The sequence below is a fragment of the Equus asinus genome, chromosome 21, assembly GCF_041296235.1.
Source record: "Equus asinus isolate D_3611 breed Donkey chromosome 21, EquAss-T2T_v2, whole genome shotgun sequence".
NCBI classification, from domain to species: domain Eukaryota; kingdom Metazoa; phylum Chordata; class Mammalia; order Perissodactyla; family Equidae; genus Equus; species Equus asinus.
The window spans coordinates 52,023,367-52,046,147 of NC_091810.1; the positions used below are offsets into that span (position 1 = coordinate 52,023,367).

Consider the following 22,781-nt stretch of genomic DNA (forward strand, 5'->3'; position numbering starts at 1 on the left):
TTTTCTGTTCAACACATATTTTAACCACCATCAATTGTAATACATTTTAACAGATTCCACTGCATTAGTGTTTTCTCAATTTCTTTGAAGATATTCTTGGTTGTAGTTATTCCATCCCAACTATTCTGGGGGACTGGAATTTGCCACCCCAAGATGTGTCTCTTTGGCATGAGGATTACTTTGGGCTGGTTACTTTTAAAAACTGCAGACATGATGGGGCCAGTCCCATGGCCAAGTGGTTAAGTTTGCGTGCTCCGCTTTGGTGGCCCAGAGTTTCGCTGGTTCGGATCCTGGGTGTGGACATTGCACCACTCATCAGGCCATGTTGAGGCGGTGTCCCACATGCCACAACTGCAAGGACTCACAACTAAAAGTATACAACTGTTTACTGGGGGGATTTGGGGAGAAAAAGAAAAAAAAAAACAAACCTGCAGACATGAGAGAGACTCTGAAAAGTAGAATTTACTTACCCTTTGTTAAGAGACATTTACATTTGTAAGGGAAATGTCCATCTGTAAAGGTGTCTCCCTCTCTGTACCAGGAAGAAGGGGGGATGACCTTATCTCTAGAAACTCTTAATCAATGTGCAAGGCAAGGACTTAAATCTGCGTTATAACCTTACTCTCGTTTATGGTGCTTTTCTGGTAATCTTCCATAACTGACTTCCCCCACCCCCAACATCCTCCTTTGTCTTTAGCTGAGGATGGTATTTAAGGTGAGAACTTCCACCATTTTGGGGAATTACTCAGTTTTTCTGGGTCTCTCCTGTGTATACGTGACACAAAACTTTGTTTAATTTTTTCCTGTTATTCTGTCTCATATGAATTTAATTCGTTGTCTGGCCAGAAGGATCCAAAGCAGGTAGAGGAAATGTCTTCCTCACCTACACTATTCATGGAGGCTAATTCTTCACTCACTGCAAACTCACCCTCGACTCCTCAAATAAACAATTGACAACCACTGTAACATCTGTTGACTCACCAAAAGCCACGGAAAACCATTCAAAATCATTTGCTTGGTTTTTAATTGACTGTTGATGTAGTTGCCAATGTCCTCAACTCTTTGAGCAAGTATTGTCAATGAAGGCTAACAGTCTTAAATGAGTTTATTTTCTCTAGACATTTCTTTACTGCTGTAATCAAATGTGGTTTAACTAACTCAACATAGTTAAGTGGCTTTCCTCGCTTGGCTAGCAAATGAGCCATTCAGAAACTTACTTTGCACACAGCCTTATTTTCGATTTTTATTTTGAAGAAATTCTGTCATGATGAGATATTTCACTTTAAAGTTTCTAATTTTCTTGACCACTTTTTTACTAGGAGTTAGAAATAGCGTGATGAATGCTTAGTCTGGAAATGTCAACCCGTATTGTATTCTTTTAGCGCAACTATAGTTTCATTGCATAACAAATACAAGGCTGTGCTATCTCATTTGATAACAAAATAATCCGCTCTCCATAGTGTCTTAACAGTGTGACATTCAAAGTTCACTTTTCTATTCTTTTCTTGTTTTGACGTGATGGATATGCGCTGGTAGTAAAAATAAAATAAAATAAAGTGTTGTGGTATGGTATGAAGCATCTAAAGGGAAACTGTTTCTCTACTCACAATACTTATGACACCAAATATGTGGGTTTTCTACATCAAGCAATTCTGTAATTCTGTGTGGGAACCAGCTGGGTGTCCTACAAGTCAATTCAATTCCGACACTAACCACCTGGAGTTAACACAGACCCCCACAGGCTAAGGGCTCAGTCCCACAAGACTGCCCTCCTCCTTCAGATGCCAACTGCAAGCAGTGGGCTCCCAGGTTACCTGCACTTCTGTCTAACTTGGCAACAAATTAGGGATTTCCACGACCCTATCCTCAGATTTGATAATTTGCTATAATGACTCACAGAACCCAGGGAAACACTTTACTCACTGTTACTGATTTGTTATAAAGGATACAAATGAACAACCAGATGAAGAGTTACATAGGGTGAGGTTTGGAAGGGTCCTGAGTGCAGGAGCTTCCGTCCCGGTGGAGGTGGGGTGGGCCACTCTCCCAGCTCTTGGACGCATTCACTAACCAAGAAGCTCTGTGAATCCTGTAGTTTAGGGTTTTTATGGAAGTTCCATTACATAGGCACCATTGATTAAATCCGTGGAGGTCAAGAGTAGGGCTGAAAGTTCCAGCCCTCTAATCACGTGGTAGGTTGCTCTGGCGGCCGTCTCTCGTCCTGAGGCTGTCTAGAGAGCCACCCAGGCCCCTTGCTAGCGTAAACTCAGGTATGGTTGAAAGGGACTTATTATGCATAACAGACACTCCTCTCACCTCTGTCACTCAGGGATGAAGACCATGTGTGTGTTTATATAACATGTCTTTTATATCACAACATCACAGTGCGTGCTTGAAATGCCACTAAATTGTAACTGCCCCATTGGGACAACCACAGGTAATCCATATGCAAATGAACATGGCTGTGTTCCAATAAAACTTTATGGACACTGAAATTTGAATTTCATATAATTTTCATGTGCCATAAAATATAATTCTTCTTTTGATTTTTTCCCAACTATTTAAAAATGTAAAAGTCATTCTTTGCTCACGGGCCATACAAAAACAGGTGGTAGGCTGGATTTGGCCCAAGGGCTGTAGTTTGATGACCCCTTTTCCAGTCCTTAGCTATCTGTCCTGTGGTCAGAAAACCTGTCTCCTTCCATCTCCTCTTTGAGGGTGGGCTCTGCCTTCGCCCAACGCGCAGGACCAGTTCCTGGAGGTGCTCTAAGGAGCACGGCGATGACGACCGCCCGTCGCTCCCACTGCCCCGGGGGTTGAGGGCCTGGAGCTGCTCCACTGCAGCGACCCCTCTGCTGCAGGGGCCTCGGCGCTGGGTCCTGGGTGCTGCGGGGCATCAGTGCAGGGTGGACTCTGAGCTGCTGCCTGTGGAAGACTGGAAGGGACGCCTGCAGTCCTCTCCCCAGGCGGCGTGGGGTTACTTTCAAGGGAAAAGTCCCTACTCTGTGGTGCTGCGAGCTCCCCGTCACGTCACATCTGGAGGAACATCATTTGCTCTTAGGTCGCTGGGAAGTTGACTGACAGCCTGCACACTTTTTTCCCAGGGAGGCAGCTTTTACCCATAAAAGGTATTCAGACTTATTTAGCTGGCCCCTGTTTTCAGAAATAATTACAGGCCAGTCCTGAGTGGGAAAAGGAAGTGGCCTGTGCGGCAGGACGTCGAGAATCCAGTCCCAGCTCTGCTGCTGTGAGGCTGTGTGGCTTTGAGTAAGTCCCTTACTGTCTCTGGGCTTGGCTTTATTTGTGGGTGAAATGAGGGGCTTGGGCTTGTTCTCTCTACAGCTCTCCTACAGAGTGTGTCTGACGCCAATCATGAGGGACCAGAGAGGAGTAGACTTTTAACATTTATACTTGCGGTCGAGCTTTTATCTTTGTTTTTATCCAGACAACATCAAAGCCAGTCTTCCCTTTCAACTTTGTCTGACGAACATTTCCGTTTATGCGGTGTGGGTTGAAGAGGCTCAATAACATTCACGTGCGCTCCATCCAGATTTGACATTTGTTAACATTTGAGATATTTTCCTCCTCCCTTCCTTTATATATACACATGGTGCGTGTGTGACATTAACTGTTGGAATGTAAGTTGCAGCCACTGTGACATTTCATTCCTAAATTCTTTGGCATGTATCCTCTAAGAATAAGGACATTCTCTCACATAGTCATAATTTCATTATCACACTTGAAAATGGTAACTACATCATCTGACACCTTGTTCATATTTATATTTTCCCAATTGTCCCTAGAATGTTTGTAAGGCCTTTTTTGAGGAAGTGCTCCCATTACTCATTGGCCATCAGCCCTGCCCTCTTGACTTCCCTCACAGGCAAGTGTCGCCTCTGTCTGGGAGGCACCAGCCCCTGCCTTGGCTGCAGCGTCTCTCTGGGCCCCCTCCTGATCCATCACCACACCTCATCTCCTATGGCTCATTCAGAGATGAACTAGACAGACTGCGCTGGAGTCCCTCAGAGGTGAGGGTGGAGACACGACGAGTGTATGGACGAATTGTCATCAGATAGAACTGACACAAGCTTGGGGACATAGGTGGTGTGCTTTGCAGAGGACAGAGGGCCTGTTTGCATGGGGTAGCTGGGGAAGGCCCTGAGCCATGGTGAGCGCTGTGTGCGGCCCCAGGAAGTGTGGGTGGGTACACTGCAAAGACAGCTGCCAGAAAGGGCGTGTGGGCAGGGGCCCCAGTGGTGAGGGCTGGCCGAAGATTCACAGAGCAAACCTGCTGAGCTGACCACATGGTTGAGGGCAGAGGGGAACACGTTCTGTCATAGGTGACAATCTAATCCTCCCCACCAATCCCTCCAACAAGGAGGGCAGCCACAGGAGGCCCATGTGGGGACGAGGCGGGTGTGAGAACTGCAATTCAAGCACCGTTGGGTGCAGGCAGAATCTGCGAGGGAGCGAGGAAAAGGGCTGTGTAGACAGCATCCTGTGGGCCTGTCACCATGTGGCTCACCCAGACCTCATCACGGCCAGCAACCCTGCGAGGGGAAGCGCCACTTCCCCCATTGTCTGAGGCTCAGGGAGGCCAGATGGCTCAGCTCAGTTCGTTCTCACAGGAGCAGACAGACACCCCCTTCCTCCCTCTCCCAGCTCAGGCACTGTGGGGGTCTCCAAGAAGTGACTCTCCCCTCGCCCAAAGCTAAAGGCCACATCACAGGGAAAAATCAAGGAGTTTAGAGTCTGAAATTTGGATCAAAGATTTTCTTGTGTTAGATGCGCCAGAGACAGTTCTTGGCAGAAGAACCGTGCCTCTCAGTGTCTATAAGTGGGCGGCTGAGGGGAGCAGCGATGGCAAGACCATCTTCCCCCAATCCTTCGGATCGTCGTGAACAATCCAGTGTGATAATACACGGGACTGACTCTATGGATGAAGCCCTATTATGGGGTGGAGGCAAGGAGCAGGTAGGGGAAGAGCGCTGGATTTGACGTCAGAAAACGACAAGACCAGGTTCTGACACTTGAAGGCTGTGTGATTTAAGCCTCAGTTTTCAAACTTACAAAATGAGGCTGAAGATATCCAATTTTCTTTGAAGGACTGTTGTGCAGTGCAGATAAGATGTTGGTGAGAGCACTTTGCAAAGGATACTGAAATTCAGGCTCGATAAGGGAGCCCTAGGCCAGGAAAGGGTGCACAGTTCTTAGGAGGAGGGAGAGCACAAGCTAATGTGGCCACAGCACACTGAAAAGAACAAAAGACAAAATTATTTGTTGCTTAACTGAAATTCAAATTTAACTGGGCATCCTGTATTTCAAATTTTATTGCTTTTCCATTTACTATATCAACTGTGTTTCCTGCTTCCAAATTTGTTCTATTTGTACCCACAAATAGATAGAATTCAGATGAATCACATTGCTCCTGAGATCTCGATCTTTCTCTCAGATGTCCCACATCAGAATTACTTGACCTGATAGGAAATTTTTTTTGCCTTAGAAAATAATTTACAAGCAAAACAGAAAGACACACTCTGTTTTTCTTGAATGGACTAGCATCTTTTCTTTTGCCTTTCATTCGTTGTTCATTTTCTAAGGCAATAGTTCGCAGAAACGTGGAGAAGGATGTGTTATTTTTACCTTTAGGATAACTGTCTTCTTGTTCTGACATGGGAGGCAGCCCTTAGTGGATTATTAATGTTCCAAATGTACTACTTCCCATGTGCAGGCTCTTGGAGCTGGATCATCCGTCACAAACTTTGGATTTCTGACAACCATTCCACTCTCAGTCACTGTAAGAGGTTGTAGATCTTTATTCTCTATTCATGTCATGTTTTTATTCTGAAAAGTCTCACAGGATTGTTCTTTGAGTTCATCGCTGTGTCTGTAAACATGAGAAAATGAACTCATTTTCTCTGAGGTTCCCATCTCACACGTGGTAGGAGAAGTGGATGGAGAGTCCAGAACCCCTTGTATAAATGTGTGAGGAGAATTTCTCTGTCCCTTCTCTTTTGCTTCTTCTTGAACTTCTTAACCCTCTTTTCATATCTGCTGGGGTACTTTCTTCCGAGGTCTCACTCTTGCCTTGTCATAATGTTTTTATTTGCTGTTTAGTCATTCTGGATGACCCTGTCTTAGTCAGCTCAGGTTGCCATAATGAAATACCACAGATGGGTGGCTTAAACGGCAGAGGCTTACTCCTCACAGTTCTGGAGGCTGGAAGTTCAAGATCAGGGTGCCAGCATGGCTGTGTTCTGGTGTAGGCCGTCTTCTCGCTGTGCGCTCACGTAGTGGAGAGAGAAAAAGCAAGCTCTCTGGTGTCTCGCCTTATAAGGGCTCTAATTGCGTCATAAGGGCCACATCCTCATGGCCTCATCTAAGCCTGATTACCTCCAACAGGCCCTATCTCCAAATACCCTCATAGTAGGGGTTAGGGCTTCAACATTTGAATTTTGGGGGGGGGACAGTTCATCCATAGCAAGCCCATTGAGGACACAGAAGAGCCAGTGCTTGCTATAGGCTGTGCTCCCCATGGGGTCTCTTGCATGTGCCACCTCTACCTCCTCCTTCCTTGGTGGTGGAGGTGAGAGGTTGTGGTCCACGGGCATCCTGCACTTTATCTGTCAACTCTACTCGGGATATGTAACAGAAACACGGGCGCTGGATCTTTCCAGGCAAATGCTTATTGTGTATTTCCAAGACAATCCATACTAATATAATAGAGTGTCTGACACATACTAGAGACTTTTTTTGTAGCCTTATGGAGGCATAATGGACATAAAATAAACCACGTATTTAAGGTATACAATTTGATAAGTTTTGACGTACATATGTGCTGGTGAAACCATCACCACAATCAAGACAACAAATAGAGCCACATCCCCAAAAGTTTCCTCGTGCTTCTAGGTAATCCATCCTCCTTCCCTCCCACCCACAACCACCACTTATTTTTTTCTGTTACTACGGATTAGTTTGCATTTTCTAGAATTTTATATGAATAGAACCATAAAGTGAATACTTTTTTAATGAAATAAAAAAAAAGAAAGAAATTGATGGTGACGTTTTAAATGGTAGTTTTTTTAGTTACAAATAGGATGTGGAACAACTGGAACAAAAGTGACAAGCATTCACGTTTGGAATAGTGGGATCCCTTATTCTAGGAAGAAACCCTGAGTGGCTTGTTTTGGTCATTTTACCTCTGCACTCACTCCAGCTGACCTTGAGGGCAGACTTGAAGCTCGGTCACACTCCCTAAAAGAGCAGATCCAGCCGCAAGGCCCCAGGAAGTGACTCTTGATGTCAGAGCAGAGGTTACATCATGGGCTCAGCAAAACGGAAATCATTGGTGTAAGTTCTCTTGTTCATTTCCCCAAAACAAATAGCTGCCTCCTATATCCTCTCTCCCTCCCTCCACCGTACCTCCTCATTCTCTACCTCCCCCAAGCCCATCTACTTCCCGAACAATTCCTCTCTGATTCTAATTTCCATGCTATATTCAGCACAAAACAAAAATCCTTAGTTAGCCCAATTCCTTCTCCCTAGAACAGTGGTTCTCAGAGTTTGTGGTCCCCAGGTCAGCAGTATTGGCATCCCCAGGGAATTTGCTGGAAATGCCAATCCTCGTGTTTCACCCCAGAACTGTGAATCAGACACTCTGGGTTGGGGCCCAGCAACCTGTGTTTCGACATGGGGGTTGTGATGTGTGCTAACAGTTGAGATCCGCTATCACAGAGTATAGTTCAGAGCCATCTATTGTTACTCAAGTATGTTGCTTAAGAGTGTCATCTGCCACTCTAACAGGCTTTTCAAATAATTTATCTAACATAAATGGGGATCTTCAGTTATGGGGTAGCATGTGGAGATATCTGATGTTTAGAAAATAAGATTTTTTTCCTTTTCATTTCACCAATATAAAAGCAAATTTCAAGTGATGTCAGCATCATGGTGGTGTGAGTCATTCCCTTTGTCTCTCCCCTTCAATTAACAACCAGGAGGACATCCATAACATAGCAAAGATTTCTCTGCACAGCATACAAGACTCTGGAGAGATCCATACATCCATACATCCAAAGGTGAGTGGATTGGATCTCATGGAGGCAGTGGAACTGGGGGAGTAGTGGTGGAAATGGGGGAGTAGCAGCAGTGGTTCCTTTGATTACAGTGGTTCTAGGAGCTGTGGCAATGTCCAAGACTCTGCCTCTCCACCCAGTAGTGACAACAGCACTGGTGATCCCAGCTGTCACAAGCAACAATGATGGCACCAGCATCCCCTCTGGCAGAGGGGATGGAGGGTGGAAAGTGTGTTTTCCCAAATATAGCCACAAGGCAGCTCAGGTAAGAGAGGCCAAACATTTGTTTTATAGTGCCACCTCCAGGAAGACAAAAGAAAGGCCTCTAATTCCCAGCCTATGGAACTGTTAAAATCAAAGTAACAAAGTTCTACTTAAATAAGAAGGGTGTTTGCTACTTCAAATGCACTGACAGAGGCACATCTCATCAAGACCATGAAAAATCATGGTAATATGGTATCACAAGAAGAAAACGACAATTCTCCAGCAACCAAACTCAACCCACAGAAGATTGGGATCTAACGGATAGAATATTCAAAATAGCTGTCATGAAGAAATTCAATGAGCTATAAGAAAACTCAGAAAGGTGATTCAATGAACTCAGGAATAAAATTAATGAACAGAAGAAGTACTTTACCAAAGAGGTTGAAGTTCTAAAAGGAAACAGAAATTCTGGAGCTAAAGAACTCAACAAACGAGATGAAGAAGGCATTAGAAAGCACTGAAAATAGAGCAGATCAGACGGAAGAGAGAATAAGCAATCTGGAAGGTGGGACTCTAGAAATGATACAGGTGGAAGAGGAGAAAGAACTAAGATTTTTTTTAAATTAAAAAAATTTTTAAAACTCTACAAGAGTTATCAGACTTCATTAAGAGAGCCAACATAAGAATAATGGGTACACCAGAAGGGGAAGAGAAGGATAAGGGAGCAGAGAGGATATTTAAAGAAATAATGGCTGAGAACTTTCCAAATCTAGGGAAAGAACTAGACATACAAGTCCATGAAGCTAATTGATCACCTTACTATCTCAAGGCAAAAAACCCCTCTCCAAGACACATAATAATGAAGCTGTCAAAAGTCAATGATAAGAAAGAATCTTAAAGCATCCAGGAGAAAAAAGAAAGTAACCTACAAGGAACCCTCATTAGATTATGTGCAGATTTCTCAGCAGAAACTCTATAGGCAGGAGAGAGTGGAATGACGTATCCAAAGTATTGAAAAATAAAAATTGCCAGCCAAGAATACTCTATCCAGAAAAGTTATCCTTCAAATTCAAGGGAGAAATAAAGGCTTTCCAGACAAACAAAAGCTGAGGGAGTTCACCACCAGCAGACCTGCTGTACAAGAAATGTTGAAAGGAACTCTTCTACCTGAAACAAAAAGACAAAAGTACACAAAACTTTGAGTAAGGTGATAATTAGACAGAATCAGAAAATTGTAACTCTATTTTAGAATAGGATGTTAAATACTTAATAATACCTAATAAAGATTAAAGGAAAAAAAACATAAAAAATAACTATAGCTACCACAATTTGGTAACAAACTGACAGCATAAAAAAGGGATGATTTGTGACAACAAAAATATAAAAGGAGAGGAGAAAAATGATAGAACCTATATAGGCAAATGAAGATAAGTTGCCATCAGCAGAAAAAGGGCTATTTTATCTATGAGATGTTTTATACAAGACTCATGGTAGCCACAAAACAAAAATCTAGAGTAAAGACACAAAACATAAAAAAAGAGAAAATTGAAGAAATCTTCACAGAAAACTGCCAAACTAAAAATGTAAACAGAAACACAAATAAAAAGAAACAATGGAGACACAAAACAACCAGTAAACCAAAGATAAAATGGCGGTAGTAAGTCCTCATATATCAATAATCACCCTAAATGTAAATCGATTAAACTCACCAATCAAAAGGTACAGAGTGGCTGGGTGGATTAAAAAACAAGACCCAACCATATGCTGCCTTCAGGAGACTCATCTCAGATCCAAAGAAAACATAGACTCAAAGTGAAGGGGTGGAAGATGATACTTCAAGCAAATGGTAACCAAAAGTAACAAGAGACTAAAAAAGGTCATTATATAATGATATAGGGGTCAACACATCAAGAAAATACAACACTCATAAATATATACACTCCAACATGTGAGCACCAAAACATACTAAGTAAATACTAATAGATCTAAAGGAAGAAATAGAGAAAAATACAATAATAGTAGAGGACTTCAATACCCCACTCTCAGCAATGGATAGATCGTCCAGACAGAAAACCAACAAGGAAACATTGGAATTGAACCACACTTCAGAACAAATGGACTTAATAGACATATATAGAATATTCCATTTGACAGCAGCAGAGTACACATTCTTCTCAAGTGCAAATGGAACATTCTCCAGGATAGATCATATGATAGACCGCAAAACTAATCTTAGCAAATTTAAGGAGAATGAAATCACATCAACTATCTTCTCTGACCACAGTGGCATGAAATTAGAAGTCAACAACTAGAGGAAAGTGAGTGAACTTCAAATCTGTGAAACTAAACAGCACACTTCTAAACAACCAATGGGTCAAAGAAGAAATCAAAACGGAAATAAAAAATTATCTCAAAACAAATGAAAAGGAAATCACAACATAACAAATTTTGTGGGAAGCAGAAAAAGCAGTTCCGAGAGGGAAGTTTATAGCAATAAACACATATATTAAGAAATTAGAAAGATCTCAAGTAAACAACCTAAGTTTACACCTCAAGGAACTAGAAAAAGAGGAACAAATTAAGCTTAAAGTTAGCAGAGGGAAAGAAATAATAAAAATCAGAGTGGAAATAAGTGAAATGGAGACCAGAAAAAATAGAAAAGATCAACAAAACTAAAAGCTGATTCTTTGAAAAGATAAACAAAATTGACAAGCCTTTAGCTAGACTAAGAAAAAAAAAGGAGATTCAAATGAATAAGATTAGAAATGAAAGAGGAGACATCACAACTGATGTTATAGAAATACATAGATTTTTAAGAGACTACTATAAACAATTATATGCCGATGAATTACATAACCTAGAAGAAATGGGTACATTTCTACAAACACACAGCTTACCAAGACTGAATCAGGAAGAAATAGAAAATCTAAACAGACCAATAATGAGTCAAGAGATTGAGTCAGTGATCAAAAAACCCCCAACACAGAAAACTCCAGGGTCAGACAGCTTCACTAGTGAGTTATAGCAAACGTTTAAAGAAGAATTAACACCAATCCTCCTCAAGCTCTTCCAAAATGTTGAGGAAGAGGAAACACTTCCAAACTCATTCTAGGAAGCCAGTCTTACCTTCATACCAAAACCAGATAAGTATACCACAAGAAAAGAAAACTATAGACCAACATCCCTGATGAATATAGGTACAAAAATTCTCAACAAAATATAGTGAACTAAATTCAAGAACACGTTAAAAGGATTATACGCCATGAACAAGTGGGATTTATCCTTGGGATACAAGGATGTTTCATCATATGCAAATCAATAAATATAATTCATCACATCAATAAGAGGAAAGATAACAATCACATGGTCATCTCAATAGATGAAGAAACAGCATTTGACAAAATACCACATCATTTCATGATAAAAACCTTTAATACATTGGGTATAAAAGGAACATACCTCAACATAATGAAGGCCATATACGACAAACCCAGAGCTAACATTATACTCAATGGAGAAAAACTGAGTTTCCTCTGACATCAGGAGCAACACAAGGTTGCTCACTCTCACCACTCCTATTCAATACAGTAATGGAAGTCCTAGCTAGAGTAATTAGGCAAGACAAAGAAATAAAAGGCATCCAAATTGGGAAGGAAGAAATAAAATTGTCACTATTTGCTGCCAATATGGTCTTATATATAGAAAATCCCAAATAATCAATCAAAAAACAGTTGGAATGAATCAACGATTTCAGTAAAGTGGCAGATTATGAAATCAACTTAAAGAAATAAGTGACATTCCTTTCCACTAAACATGAAGCATTGAAAAAAGAAATAAAGAAAACTATCCCAATCACAGTAGCATCAAAAACAATAAAATACCTAGGAGTAAATTTAACGAAGGAAGTGAAATATCCGTGCAATGAAAACTACAAGACTGCTGAAAGAAATCAAAGAAGACACAAACAAATGGAAAGACAGCCCACGTTCACGGATAGGAAGAATAAATATTGTTAAAATGACCTTAATACCCAAAGCCATCTACAGCTTCAATGCAATCTCCATCAAAATGCCAAAGGCATTCTTCACAGAAATAGAAGAAACAGTTCTAAAATTTGTGTGGAACCACAAAAGACCCCTAATAGCCAAAGCAATCTTTAGAAAAAAGAACAAAGCTGAAGGTATCACACTTCCTGATTTCAAACTATATTACAAAGCCATTGTAATAAAAACAAAATGGTACTGCCACAAAAATAGACACATCAACCAACGGAACAGAATAGAGAGCCTAGTATTAAATCCTGACATATACAGTCAACTAATATTTGACAAGGGAACCAAGAACACCCAGTGAGAGAATGATATTGAAAAAACTGGAAAAACATGCGGAGAACAATGAAATTGGACCCCTATCTCACACCACTCACAAAAGTTAACTTGAAATGGACCAAAGACTCAAATATAGGAACCAATACCATAAAGCTCCTAGAAGAAAATGTAGGAAGAAGCTCATTGATATTGGTCTCAGCAATGATCTTTTGGACATGACACCAAAAGCACAAACAACAAAAGCAAAAATCAATGATGGGACTACATCAAACTCAAAAGCTTCTGCACGCCAAAAGAAACAACTAACAAAATGAAATGACAGTCTACAGAAAGAGAGAAAATTTTTGCAACCGTATATTGGATAAGGGGTTAATACCCAAAATATATAAAGAACTAACACAATAACAACAATAACAACAAAAACCAAACAATTGGATTAAAAAATGAGCAGAAGAACAAAATAAACATTTATTCAAAGAGGACTTTAAAATGGCCAACAGGCATGTGAAAAGATGCTCAGCATCACTAATCATCAGGGAAATGCAAATAAAAACCACAATGAGATATCACCTGACACCTGTTAGAACGGCTATCAACAAGAAGACAAGAGACAAGTGCTGGCAAGGATGTGGTGAAAAGGGAATGCTTGAACATTGTTGGTGGGAATGTAAATTGGTCCAATCACTATGGAAAACAATATAGAGATTCCTCAAAATATTAAAAATACCATAGTATCCAGCAATTCCACTTCCAGGTATACACTCAAAGGAAATGAAAACAGGATTTCAACAAGCTATATGCACACCCATGGTTATCACAGCATTATTCACAATAGCCAAGATATGGAAACAACCCAAATGCCCATCAACAGATGAATGGATGAAAAAGACTTGGTACATATACAGAATAGAATATTATTCAGCCATGAGGAAGAAGGATATCCTGCCATTTGCAACAACATGGATGGACCTTGAACACATTGTGCTAAGTGAGACAAGTCAGACAGAGAAAGACAAGTCCTATATGATATCACTTGCGTGTGGAATCTAAAACAGTCAATCCTGTGAAAAATAGAGAGTAAAGTGCTGGTTACCAGGGGACAGTGAGTGGAGACATAAGACTGATAGTGCTTAAGGGTACAAACTTGTAATAACTAATAAATAAACCTTAGAGCTCTAATGCACAGTATAATGAATGTAGACATATTCAGTATGTATATGTATATATATTGGATGTACTATAATTATGTGATGTGATAAATAGTGCTACGTTGACAATCATATTACAATAAATAACTGTATCAAAGTAACATGGTGTACAACTTAAATTCACAAAATATAACATGTCAAATTTATCCAAAAGAAGTTTAATTAAAAAAAGAAAAATAAATAGGGCAAATTGCCATCTACTGATCCTGAGGAAGAAAGAAAGGACCCTTTTTGGTTTGCCAAAACCTGGGCTTTCGATGGGTTAGATGTCCCTGTGTATCTATTGGCACTCATCAATTTTAGATAGGCAGGAAGGAGCGTCCTGTGACAGACGGATAGAGGCCCACTTCTTCCATCTAAGGTTCAGTGGTGTGAACATGTGTCTGATGCCGGGAGGGGAGCAGTGTGGGCTAGTGCCCTTGGATGCAGCAGGAGTGGGTGACCTGGTTAGGTCTTCAGCAAGCATCGATGCCAGGCCTCCAGTTCTCTTCGGGTCAAAAGCTGTTGGGCCAGCAGGAGGAGGCAACCAGCCCAGGCCCCTTGTCTACAGGACTCAGCCATGAGCAGTGCAGGGTCCCATGGCAGCAGGGCTGCAGTGGCCTTGAGGCCTTGGGGACCAGGGGTGAGATTAACAAGAGATCATTGAGTGTGGCGTCCAGCTCCAAATGACAGTGTCGGGAGGGCTGTTTTAGGATCAAGCATGAGCCACCTTACAGATCTGGGGGTGCAGGGAGGTAACCGTGCTGGAGAGTTGGTCTCCTGCTGATGTGGCAGGTGGGAGCCCGTGCTCTATGATTCAGCTATAGAAAAGAGGTGGGCCATCTTTCCGTAGTCACAGGCTGGTGAGGCCTGGAGTATGTGTTACACTGAAAAGGACACAACATGCATTGTGATAAATGTTTCTAAACGAAATCTTACATTTACTCTTGTTATATCATAGGAGGAAGTACTGGACTCATGGGAGGCTCACAGGGTGGGGTATCTGGGGGCCCTGGGGGTGTGGTGAGTAGCCAAGAAAACCTGGAGACCCTCACAGAGCAAGTCACTTCACTTCTTTTTATCCACAGTCTCCAGGAAGCCAGTTCTTTCAATTACCTGCAAGAAAATGTGCCTGAAAACTTACTTCTATATGCATGGGTTGCTTCTAATTTGGAACATGGTCCAGTTGGTTTTAAAAGTACAGATTTATTTTATGTGTTTTCCTTCCCAAGTTTTGGAAGTCTGGTGCACTGGGCAAAACTTACGCTCTTGAGCGAATGGCACCTAGGTTTGTGTCCCAGCCCTGCCACTTTCTAGCTGTGTGATCTCAGACAAATTTCTGAGCCTCAGTTTCCTCCTCAGAGAAATGAGACTAATCCCACCCACAGCATGGATGAGCAGAGAAGAGCGAAGGGCCTCCTGTTTGTAAAGAGCCCAGCATGGCACCGGGGACAAATTCAATGCTTGGTAAATGTCTGCTCACCTCCTTTTCTTCCTGTATCCTATTTCATATACAAATATATATTAAAAAAATTACACAAAACAATGCAACGAGGCAAAAGTCAATGTTTATTTAATCCTGGCTTTGACGGAAGCTAGTTTGCATTTCAGCAGAAAGGTCGTGTTCTTCCCCCTGTGTACGTGGTGTGCATCTCTCAGTGGGTTGCGGTGGAGCGTTACCCAGATGGCCAAGGCGGCAGAGGTGTTTCCTAAATTCCTTGTCAAGAAGCACGTAGAGGAGCGGGTTGACACAGCAGTGGGTGGTGGCGACGATTTTCATGATGTGAACACTTTTGTCCAGGTTGTAGCTGTGCCTGCAGTCTTGCAGGCAGAAGTAGTCTTTGAAAGTGGATAAGCAAAGTGCAACATTGTAGGGTCCCCACATCAGAAGAAAAACAACCATTACGGCAAAAACAAGCTTGTAAAGATCATATCTCCTTTTCCCAAATCTTATTGTTTTTCTCATTCGCACATAGCAAAATATAAAAACAAACAGTGGGAAAAGAAGTCCAAAAATGTTCGTCCTCAAGGTCAGAAAATGCTTCCAGAACGTCTCATCAGCCGGCAGGAAATGAGGTTTGCCAAAGAAGCACTTATATTTCTGGCTTTCCACCTGTGGTTCGTAAAACACCAATTCAGGCAAAGAGACCAGAATAGCTATTCCCCATGCCAGGACACTTGTGATGATGCCACGGGGCACCGAGGAAAGCGTCTCCATGTCAAAAAACACCAGGCACCTTTGCACAGTCAGAAGGGCATTGAAAAATGCCTCACTGTATAGGCCTACAGAGGAGAGCGCTACCAGAATTTGACACTTGGGGTCGCCGAGAATCCCCCCATGGGTGGCAGAGTGAGCCCAGAATGGCAGGGTAAGCAAGAAACACAAATTAGAAACTGCCAAGTTTAGGAAATAGATATTTTCCACTCGTTTTAGTCCTTTATGTTTTACCAGGATAAGCACAACCAACAGATTGTCCAGAAGACCGAGCAGGAACACCACTGTGTAGAGAGCAGGCACCAGCTTGGCTGAGAGAATCTTGGTGTCATATTGGTCGCATTGCTCTATCTTGTTATTCAGATCGTCCTCTATGAGGACATCATACTCATCCTCTGGTGTGGACGTGTAATTAGCCATCTTTTGGCTGCCCTGTGGAGAAATGAAAGATTATTTCCCTTTCATACAGCTGTAGGGTCCTGGAGGAAACAACACCAGGACCAGAGCCCACGCAGCCCTACTTTCCTCTTCTGGTGCTTAATTTCAGCCAGAGTAGGTCTACATCACAGAAGCTTAAAAATAAACATTTCTTTAACACCTCCCTTCTTCCCGAGCGCATGCGGTTCTCAAGCCCGCAGGCGCTCAGTTGTGTGCTAATATTGCAGGGAAATAAAAGGAAGCGTGACACGTAATTCTCTTAGCAGACCTCAGTTCTCTCATAGAACTTAATTCTGTCAGTAAAAACAAGACTTGCTTACCTGAAGACACGTAAGAAAACACAGAATTAGAGAACCAAGTCCCGTGGTTTAGTTTGACGAAATTAGTGTCCGTTGTAATTTCTACATTTCTAAAAAGTTTGCTCACCCCCTGAAACAGCTTCCTGTGACAGGCTGAGAGGTCTGAGTTCTTCTCTCGAAAGATATAAACAAACGTTTGCAAAAGTGAAACCATCCTCAGCTTCCATATGGACTAACGGGTTAAATACACAGATGGACTTACCGCTTGCCCCAGTTCCTGGGGGGAAGGGCCTCCCAGCCACCATCCGAGTCGCTGTGGGAATGGCCCGGACCTTTGAAAGACTGGCTTCCTTCTGAACAGACGGTCCTGACCTTTAGGGGCGAGAGAACTCACGTTGATCCCCTGGGAGCTCTACCCACCAGTCATGGCTCTCGGGGACTCCCCGAAAGAAAGCAACTCGAAAGCTCCCCCAAACCCCCGAGCGTTTCTTAAGCCTCTGGGAGGAACTAGGAAGTTGTTTTCTCCTCCCGCTTCCCTGTACCCCGCCTCTGATTTCCCCGTGGACTTCAGACAGTCTCCTCCTGGCCGCCCTAGATAAGGGAACTAAGTTACTGCTGCTCCTCAGCGATACTAAGGGTGTGTAGGAAGGCACTGCTGACCTTGAGCACACTGAGCAGGCAACAGCTAGCAGCTGAGGAGAAAATGTCAAATGGTCACTGTGCACTCAGACCTGAGGGACCTGGTGCTCATTGCAGCATGTCATCAGCCTTAGCAGAAGCCCACTCCCTGAGTGGACATGGGCATCGAGAACGCGCAATGAGAACCACAGTGAGCCGCGTGTGCTTGGAATTTTGTTGTCACTTTTGAGAGACACTGCGTTTTGGCTGAGGCATGGGGTTCCAAGAGAGGATTTAGGGAAAACAGAAGCCACAGAGTGATGTCAGTTGCAAGGGGGGTGCAGGAAGGGGCCTGAGTGCCAGCGAGTGTGGGGTGGCTGTGGGCATTGATACTGAGGAGAGCAAGGAGTTAGGCAAGCTCTCAGGAGCTAACCCTGCTCCAAAAAGGAGAACCCAGTACCAGAAAATTCCATGGTGAGGACACGGAGGCGTCATCAAGTCAGGGCTGCAGAGAATGTGAGGGGAACAAGTTCAGACTGAGGCTGAAGTTGGGGTGAGGATTGAGGCCAGGGAGAAAGGAAATTGAGGGAAGAGCCCAGATTTGGAGTTGTGGGAGGAGGCAGCGTGGAGGCGGGAAAGGGACTGGGGCGGTTTGGAAGAAGGACGAACTGAGAAGAGGAACTTGCAATAACTGAAAAATCTGTACAAACTTCTCCCGAATCAACTCTTTGTACCTGTGATGGACGTAATTTGGGGACCAGTCTTACATATCGGTTAGCATTCATATCGCTGGTTAAATAACATCCTGTTAATGCCAAAGATGTGTTTGAGATAGAATTCAAGACAGAATGTGGATCTACTAGAACAGAAATAGAAATGAGGAAACTATCAAGAGAAAGGAAAAATAAAAATAAACAAAAAGAGCTCGGATGAGTACGTGTTTAGCAGAAAGTTTAATTCAAAGAGAAATGCAGTGATGTTCCTCCGTGTGGCGGGGTTGGTGTTGGTGGGAACCTGGGCTGTGACTGCTTCCCAGCAAGTTCTCTCCCAGCCCTTCTTCCCAGCCTGGGCTTCTCTGGGTGAGTGAGGGTCACTGTGCCCTGGGAAGCTCTGCCTACTGGTGGCAGCCACAGCCCTAGGATCAGCAGTGGTCCTTCCTCCTGGGGCTCTACATCCTGTGTGAGGCTATTTGGAGCCACATGAGGACACCACAGAACCTTGAGAGAGGAAGTGATGGTGGCTCATGCCGCTTTACTGCCTGATGCTCACTGGTCAGTTCCAGGCAAGGGGATGAGAGTCAAGTCAAACTTTGAAGCTGGGGAAACCCCATGAATATACATACTGCACATGATATATTAAGTGGAGGAAAACAGCAGCAGGCAGGTACCTCACATATGTGACAGAAAATCATGTGAAATTTGAAGTTTCCAAAGAAAAACAGTTTTGTAAATTCAGAATCACCCAAACTTCCCAATATTCATATAGCCTTCACTTTCAGTATTATTTTATTTTGGCTTCATTCCCAGCATTCTGTTTATCCACACTCAGACCACTGGGGTCTTCCCTTTTTTAACTGAGATATAATTTGACATATAACATTGTGTAAACTTAAGATGTACAACATATTGATTTGATACATGTATATTGCAATATGATTGTCTTTGTAGCATTAGCTAACACCTCTGTTCGTCACCTAATAATCATTTCTTCTAGTGGTGGAAACAATTAAAATCTATTCTCTTAGCAAGTTTAATGTATACGATACAGTTTTGTCGTCTATAATCACTGTACTGTGTATTAGATCTCCAAGGCCATGGGATTCTTGAAACTTCTAAGTTGGTAGGAAGGAATGGTTTAGGGTTCTGATGTTGAGGAAAGTTACTTACCATTCTGACATCTGGAACTATAATAGAGTCATCGTTATTTGTGAAATGTCACCATCTGTGGCTTTGGCATGTGACTCATAAACCTTACGTCTGAGGGTCTGAGTTCCTCTTTATCGCTAGAATTCAACTCCAATTTCAGTCTAGGAAACTATCACGTTATGCGCTCATTCTTCCATACACGTAGATCTCTCATTTATTCAACAAATTTTACAGAGTGCCTGGCGTGTGCACAGCCCTGTTCTAGGTGCTGGGGATACATCGATGAACGAAATAGGCAACCATCCTGACCTTCATGGCACTTACATGCTACAGACAAGGACAAAATAAGCAAGAAAATTGCAGGGTAGAAGGAGACAAGTTCCGTGGAGAAAAGCAGAGCAGGGACGGAGACTAGGCAGGGCCAGGGCGGTTCAGGTTCACATTTTACACAGGATGGTCAGAGAAAGCCCTGCTCACAGATGAGCATGGAAGCAGCAAGTGATTAGGTCCAATAACTGATGCTAATTATCTCATCCTTTCTTGATACTCAGTTCTTATATCAGGGAGGTTGGAAAACACACCTAGTTATGACTTTAGCAACAATTTCACAGAAGATGCAGAAATATTCTTCATGTGACATCGGCCCTCAATAAAAAAGCAAAAAATACAATGCCCCTGTTATTAATTCACTTCCTTTCAGCTCCTAACGCATTCTGCTTTTGCCTTGCTCTGTGATCTTAGAGCTGAAACCCGTAAACATTTCTTCTTTGCCAGTTGACGTAGAGTCACAGGAAGAGGCAGGGGCTTCTCATGCTGGTTCCGGGATTTTGCTGTTTGTTTTTGCTCCTTGGGGTGCCTGCCAGCGCTTTGTGGAGACCCAGTGGTGCCCACCCTCCTGTGAGTCTCATGGGGAACGCTGCCAGGCAGCTTCCTGCTCACCAGCCCAACAGCAGCCCCCTGGCAAACTTCCTGACAAGCCGATGGGCTGCAGTCACACCCTCTTCACCAAAGCCTGAATCTCAGCTTTAGGAGGGAAGACATCTGCTGAGTGTGCTCCTTCTCGAGGGGTCTGCCTCAGCCCAGAGACTGCTCCCCACATCCGCTATCCCGACTCCTTAATCCCTTGGGAAGTTAACCCCCTTTAACTAGGTAATAATGCTTCATCGTAAATGCTCTTTGTTCAGATTACTGGTGGGATTTCTTTCTCTTGACTGGATGCTGATTGACAGATACAACATTAAATTCGTTCAATGAGGGGATGGGAGACTGGTAGGATGATGAATGTTAGCACGACAACGTTTTTCAGAGATCTAACTTGATATTGAGAAATGGATGTTCAAAATTTTAGAATTATAATAATTCAATCTATCCCTTAAAATGGCTTCTTCAAGTATCAGTGCTCTCAGATTATCTGTCAACTATCTATCCACTTATCTGTCTATCATTATCTCTCTTCTAATTTTTATTAGTAAATACTCTATTACAGAAAATTTGGAAAGCATAGAAAAAATAATCTATGATAGTGATGTTCCCAAATAATAGCTGTTATAACTTTTAAATAGCACCGCTTCTTAATGGAAAATGTGCAAAACTACGTTTAGAGAACAATCAATGTTCTGCTGGATTAGCTGTTTGGCATTGAGTAGTAGATTGAAGGGGTAAATCCCCATAGGCTGTAATTTTAAAGATTCTGAGAATGCCCCATCCTGCTCCCCACATTTTCTCCCACATGCTAGCCATGCCTAAAACTCCACCAGAGTGCTTGGTCCTCTCGGGAGACGGGAGGACAGCAAGGGGAGAGCATCCTTCCAAACTACCATCATACTGATAATCAGCCCTGAAATATAGATTTTTATGTGTACTCACAGGAAGAAAAATTGTTAACTATATCCTAAAAAAGCCTTTCTCAATGCTTGTTCCGTTTATTCTGCAGTGTGCTAAAAGTGTAAGGAAGAAAAAGGAGGGGGGGACTTGGCTCAAGTAAGTTTGGAAAATAGGTGGATTGAAAAAATAAAGCACGTTTCTGTACTACGGGACTTCTCAGAACTCTTACTATGCTAAGAAGCATTATGATCCTCCATGAGGGGGACAGTATGCAGTGTTTCTCAAAATTATTTGATCATGAAACCCCTTTTTTAATTCTCATACAGATACTTATGGGCCAAAGGCTCTGCAGAACATATCTTGAGAAATGTCGCCTTAGACATACAAGTATCACCATGTTATGTGGCAGCCATGGGAATGGGCCTCCATGTCCCAGCTGCTGTGCTTTGAAATCCATCCTTGCATTCACGCCGAGGCCGTGTCCACATGGGCTACTCCCAGTCAATGACCCTCCTAGGGTCACTGTGACAGGCCCATTCCTGGGAGATGGACTCTGGTGGGTGACTTTGGCTGATGCTTCCACCCAACCTTGCTTCCTTCCTCCTTCTCTCTCTCACTTGGGGTCAGACCTGCGCTGTGTTCTGGGAGCTTTCCCAGCTTCTCCTGCCTCCCTGTGCAGTCTCTCTCAGAGATGTTTCCTCTCATACATTTCTTTTATGCCACATCCCATCTTGGCATCCGTATCTTGAAGGACTTGGGCTAACACAGCCTTGGAAGGGAAGCGTCAGTCTCTAGAGTCTTGAGTCCTTTGCTTACTGGAGACTAATGTTTTGTAGCATCTTAATCCCTCTCTTATGTTCTTACCCACTATCCACTTGTGGTCTTCCGGGATCCATCTTCTTGGAACACGTAAGACCGCTTAACGCCATCGTGCCCCCGTTCTGGTCATCTTTATTCAACTCTTCAGGTCATGCACCTTCTCCTATTTCTCGTTGCCTTTCTCCTTTGTGCTTCCTCGGCCCTCGCCTCACTTCCCAACATTCATTCCTTTTCCTCCCACGCTTTTCCTCTGTGCCCTCTGGAATCTGAATTCCACGATAGACAATCCTCCTGACATTCTTAACTAATTCCCAGAACACTCCTACCATCTCTTGTCCCTTGAGGGTACTCCTTTCCTCTCACACCTCCCTCAAACGTGGGGGTCAGGAGATGACATCCCTGGCCCCAGTGCCACTTGCGTCAGCATATACCTATACCTGGTATATGAGAGACTACTTTGGTATCCAACCCTTTGACTGTATCACCCACTATCTCACCTCGTTGCTGCCACTGTCTGCCTGATTGTCCCCTTCTTTCATTTAAGACTTGTGTACATGGGAAAGGGGCTTCTATTTCCCCTAGTTTCCTCCATCATCTTGGTGACTTAACTGCCCATATTGACCCCCATCCAGTGCCCAGGTCTTTCAGTTCATTAAGTCAACTTCACTGGCCTTCAGCTTCACTCTACTAATGTCCACACTCATGGTCAGACTTCAGGTTTGTTAACATTGGTCCACTACTGAACTCTTACAATAAAATTGCTCACTTTTCTGATTACAGCTGCAATTCCGTGGCTCTCTCTCACTCCATATACTCTCTCTGTAACCATGGTTCTCCTTCACCAAGCCCCACAGCCTCCAACTATCAGTCCCTTGCATGGTCACATCCCTCCTTGTCTAACTGAGATCCAAT

The 22,781-nt window shown here is 43.0% G+C and overlaps 1 protein-coding gene across 2 annotated transcripts; it reads right to left on the reverse strand.

Annotated features, from left to right (window-relative positions):
• Nucleotides 1–15,341: 15,341 nt before the first annotated feature.
• Nucleotides 15,342–17,415, reverse strand: CCRL2 (C-C motif chemokine receptor like 2). 2 transcript variants are annotated; one of them, XM_014852416.3, is made up of 2 exons: nucleotides 17,006–17,415; nucleotides 15,342–16,438 (listed from the first exon to the last, which is right to left on the reverse strand). In XM_014852416.3, the coding sequence occupies exon 2, from the start codon at nucleotides 16,424–16,426 to the stop codon at nucleotides 15,365–15,367; it is 1,062 nt and encodes a 353-aa protein (XP_014707902.1). In that variant the 5' UTR covers nucleotides 16,427–16,438; nucleotides 17,006–17,415; the 3' UTR covers nucleotides 15,342–15,364. The 2 variants fall into 2 exon arrangements, with proteins under 2 accessions (XP_014707902.1, XP_070348866.1); XM_070492765.1 differs by lacking the exon at nucleotides 17,006–17,415 and adding an exon at nucleotides 16,765–16,977.
• Nucleotides 17,416–22,781: the final 5,366 nt, after the last annotated feature.

What these genes read in the sequence shown, in the direction of transcription:
- CCRL2 (XM_014852416.3), bottom strand. Translation starts at nt 16,426, where the DNA reads ATGGCTAATTACACGTCCACACCAGAGGATGAGTATGATGTCCTCATA.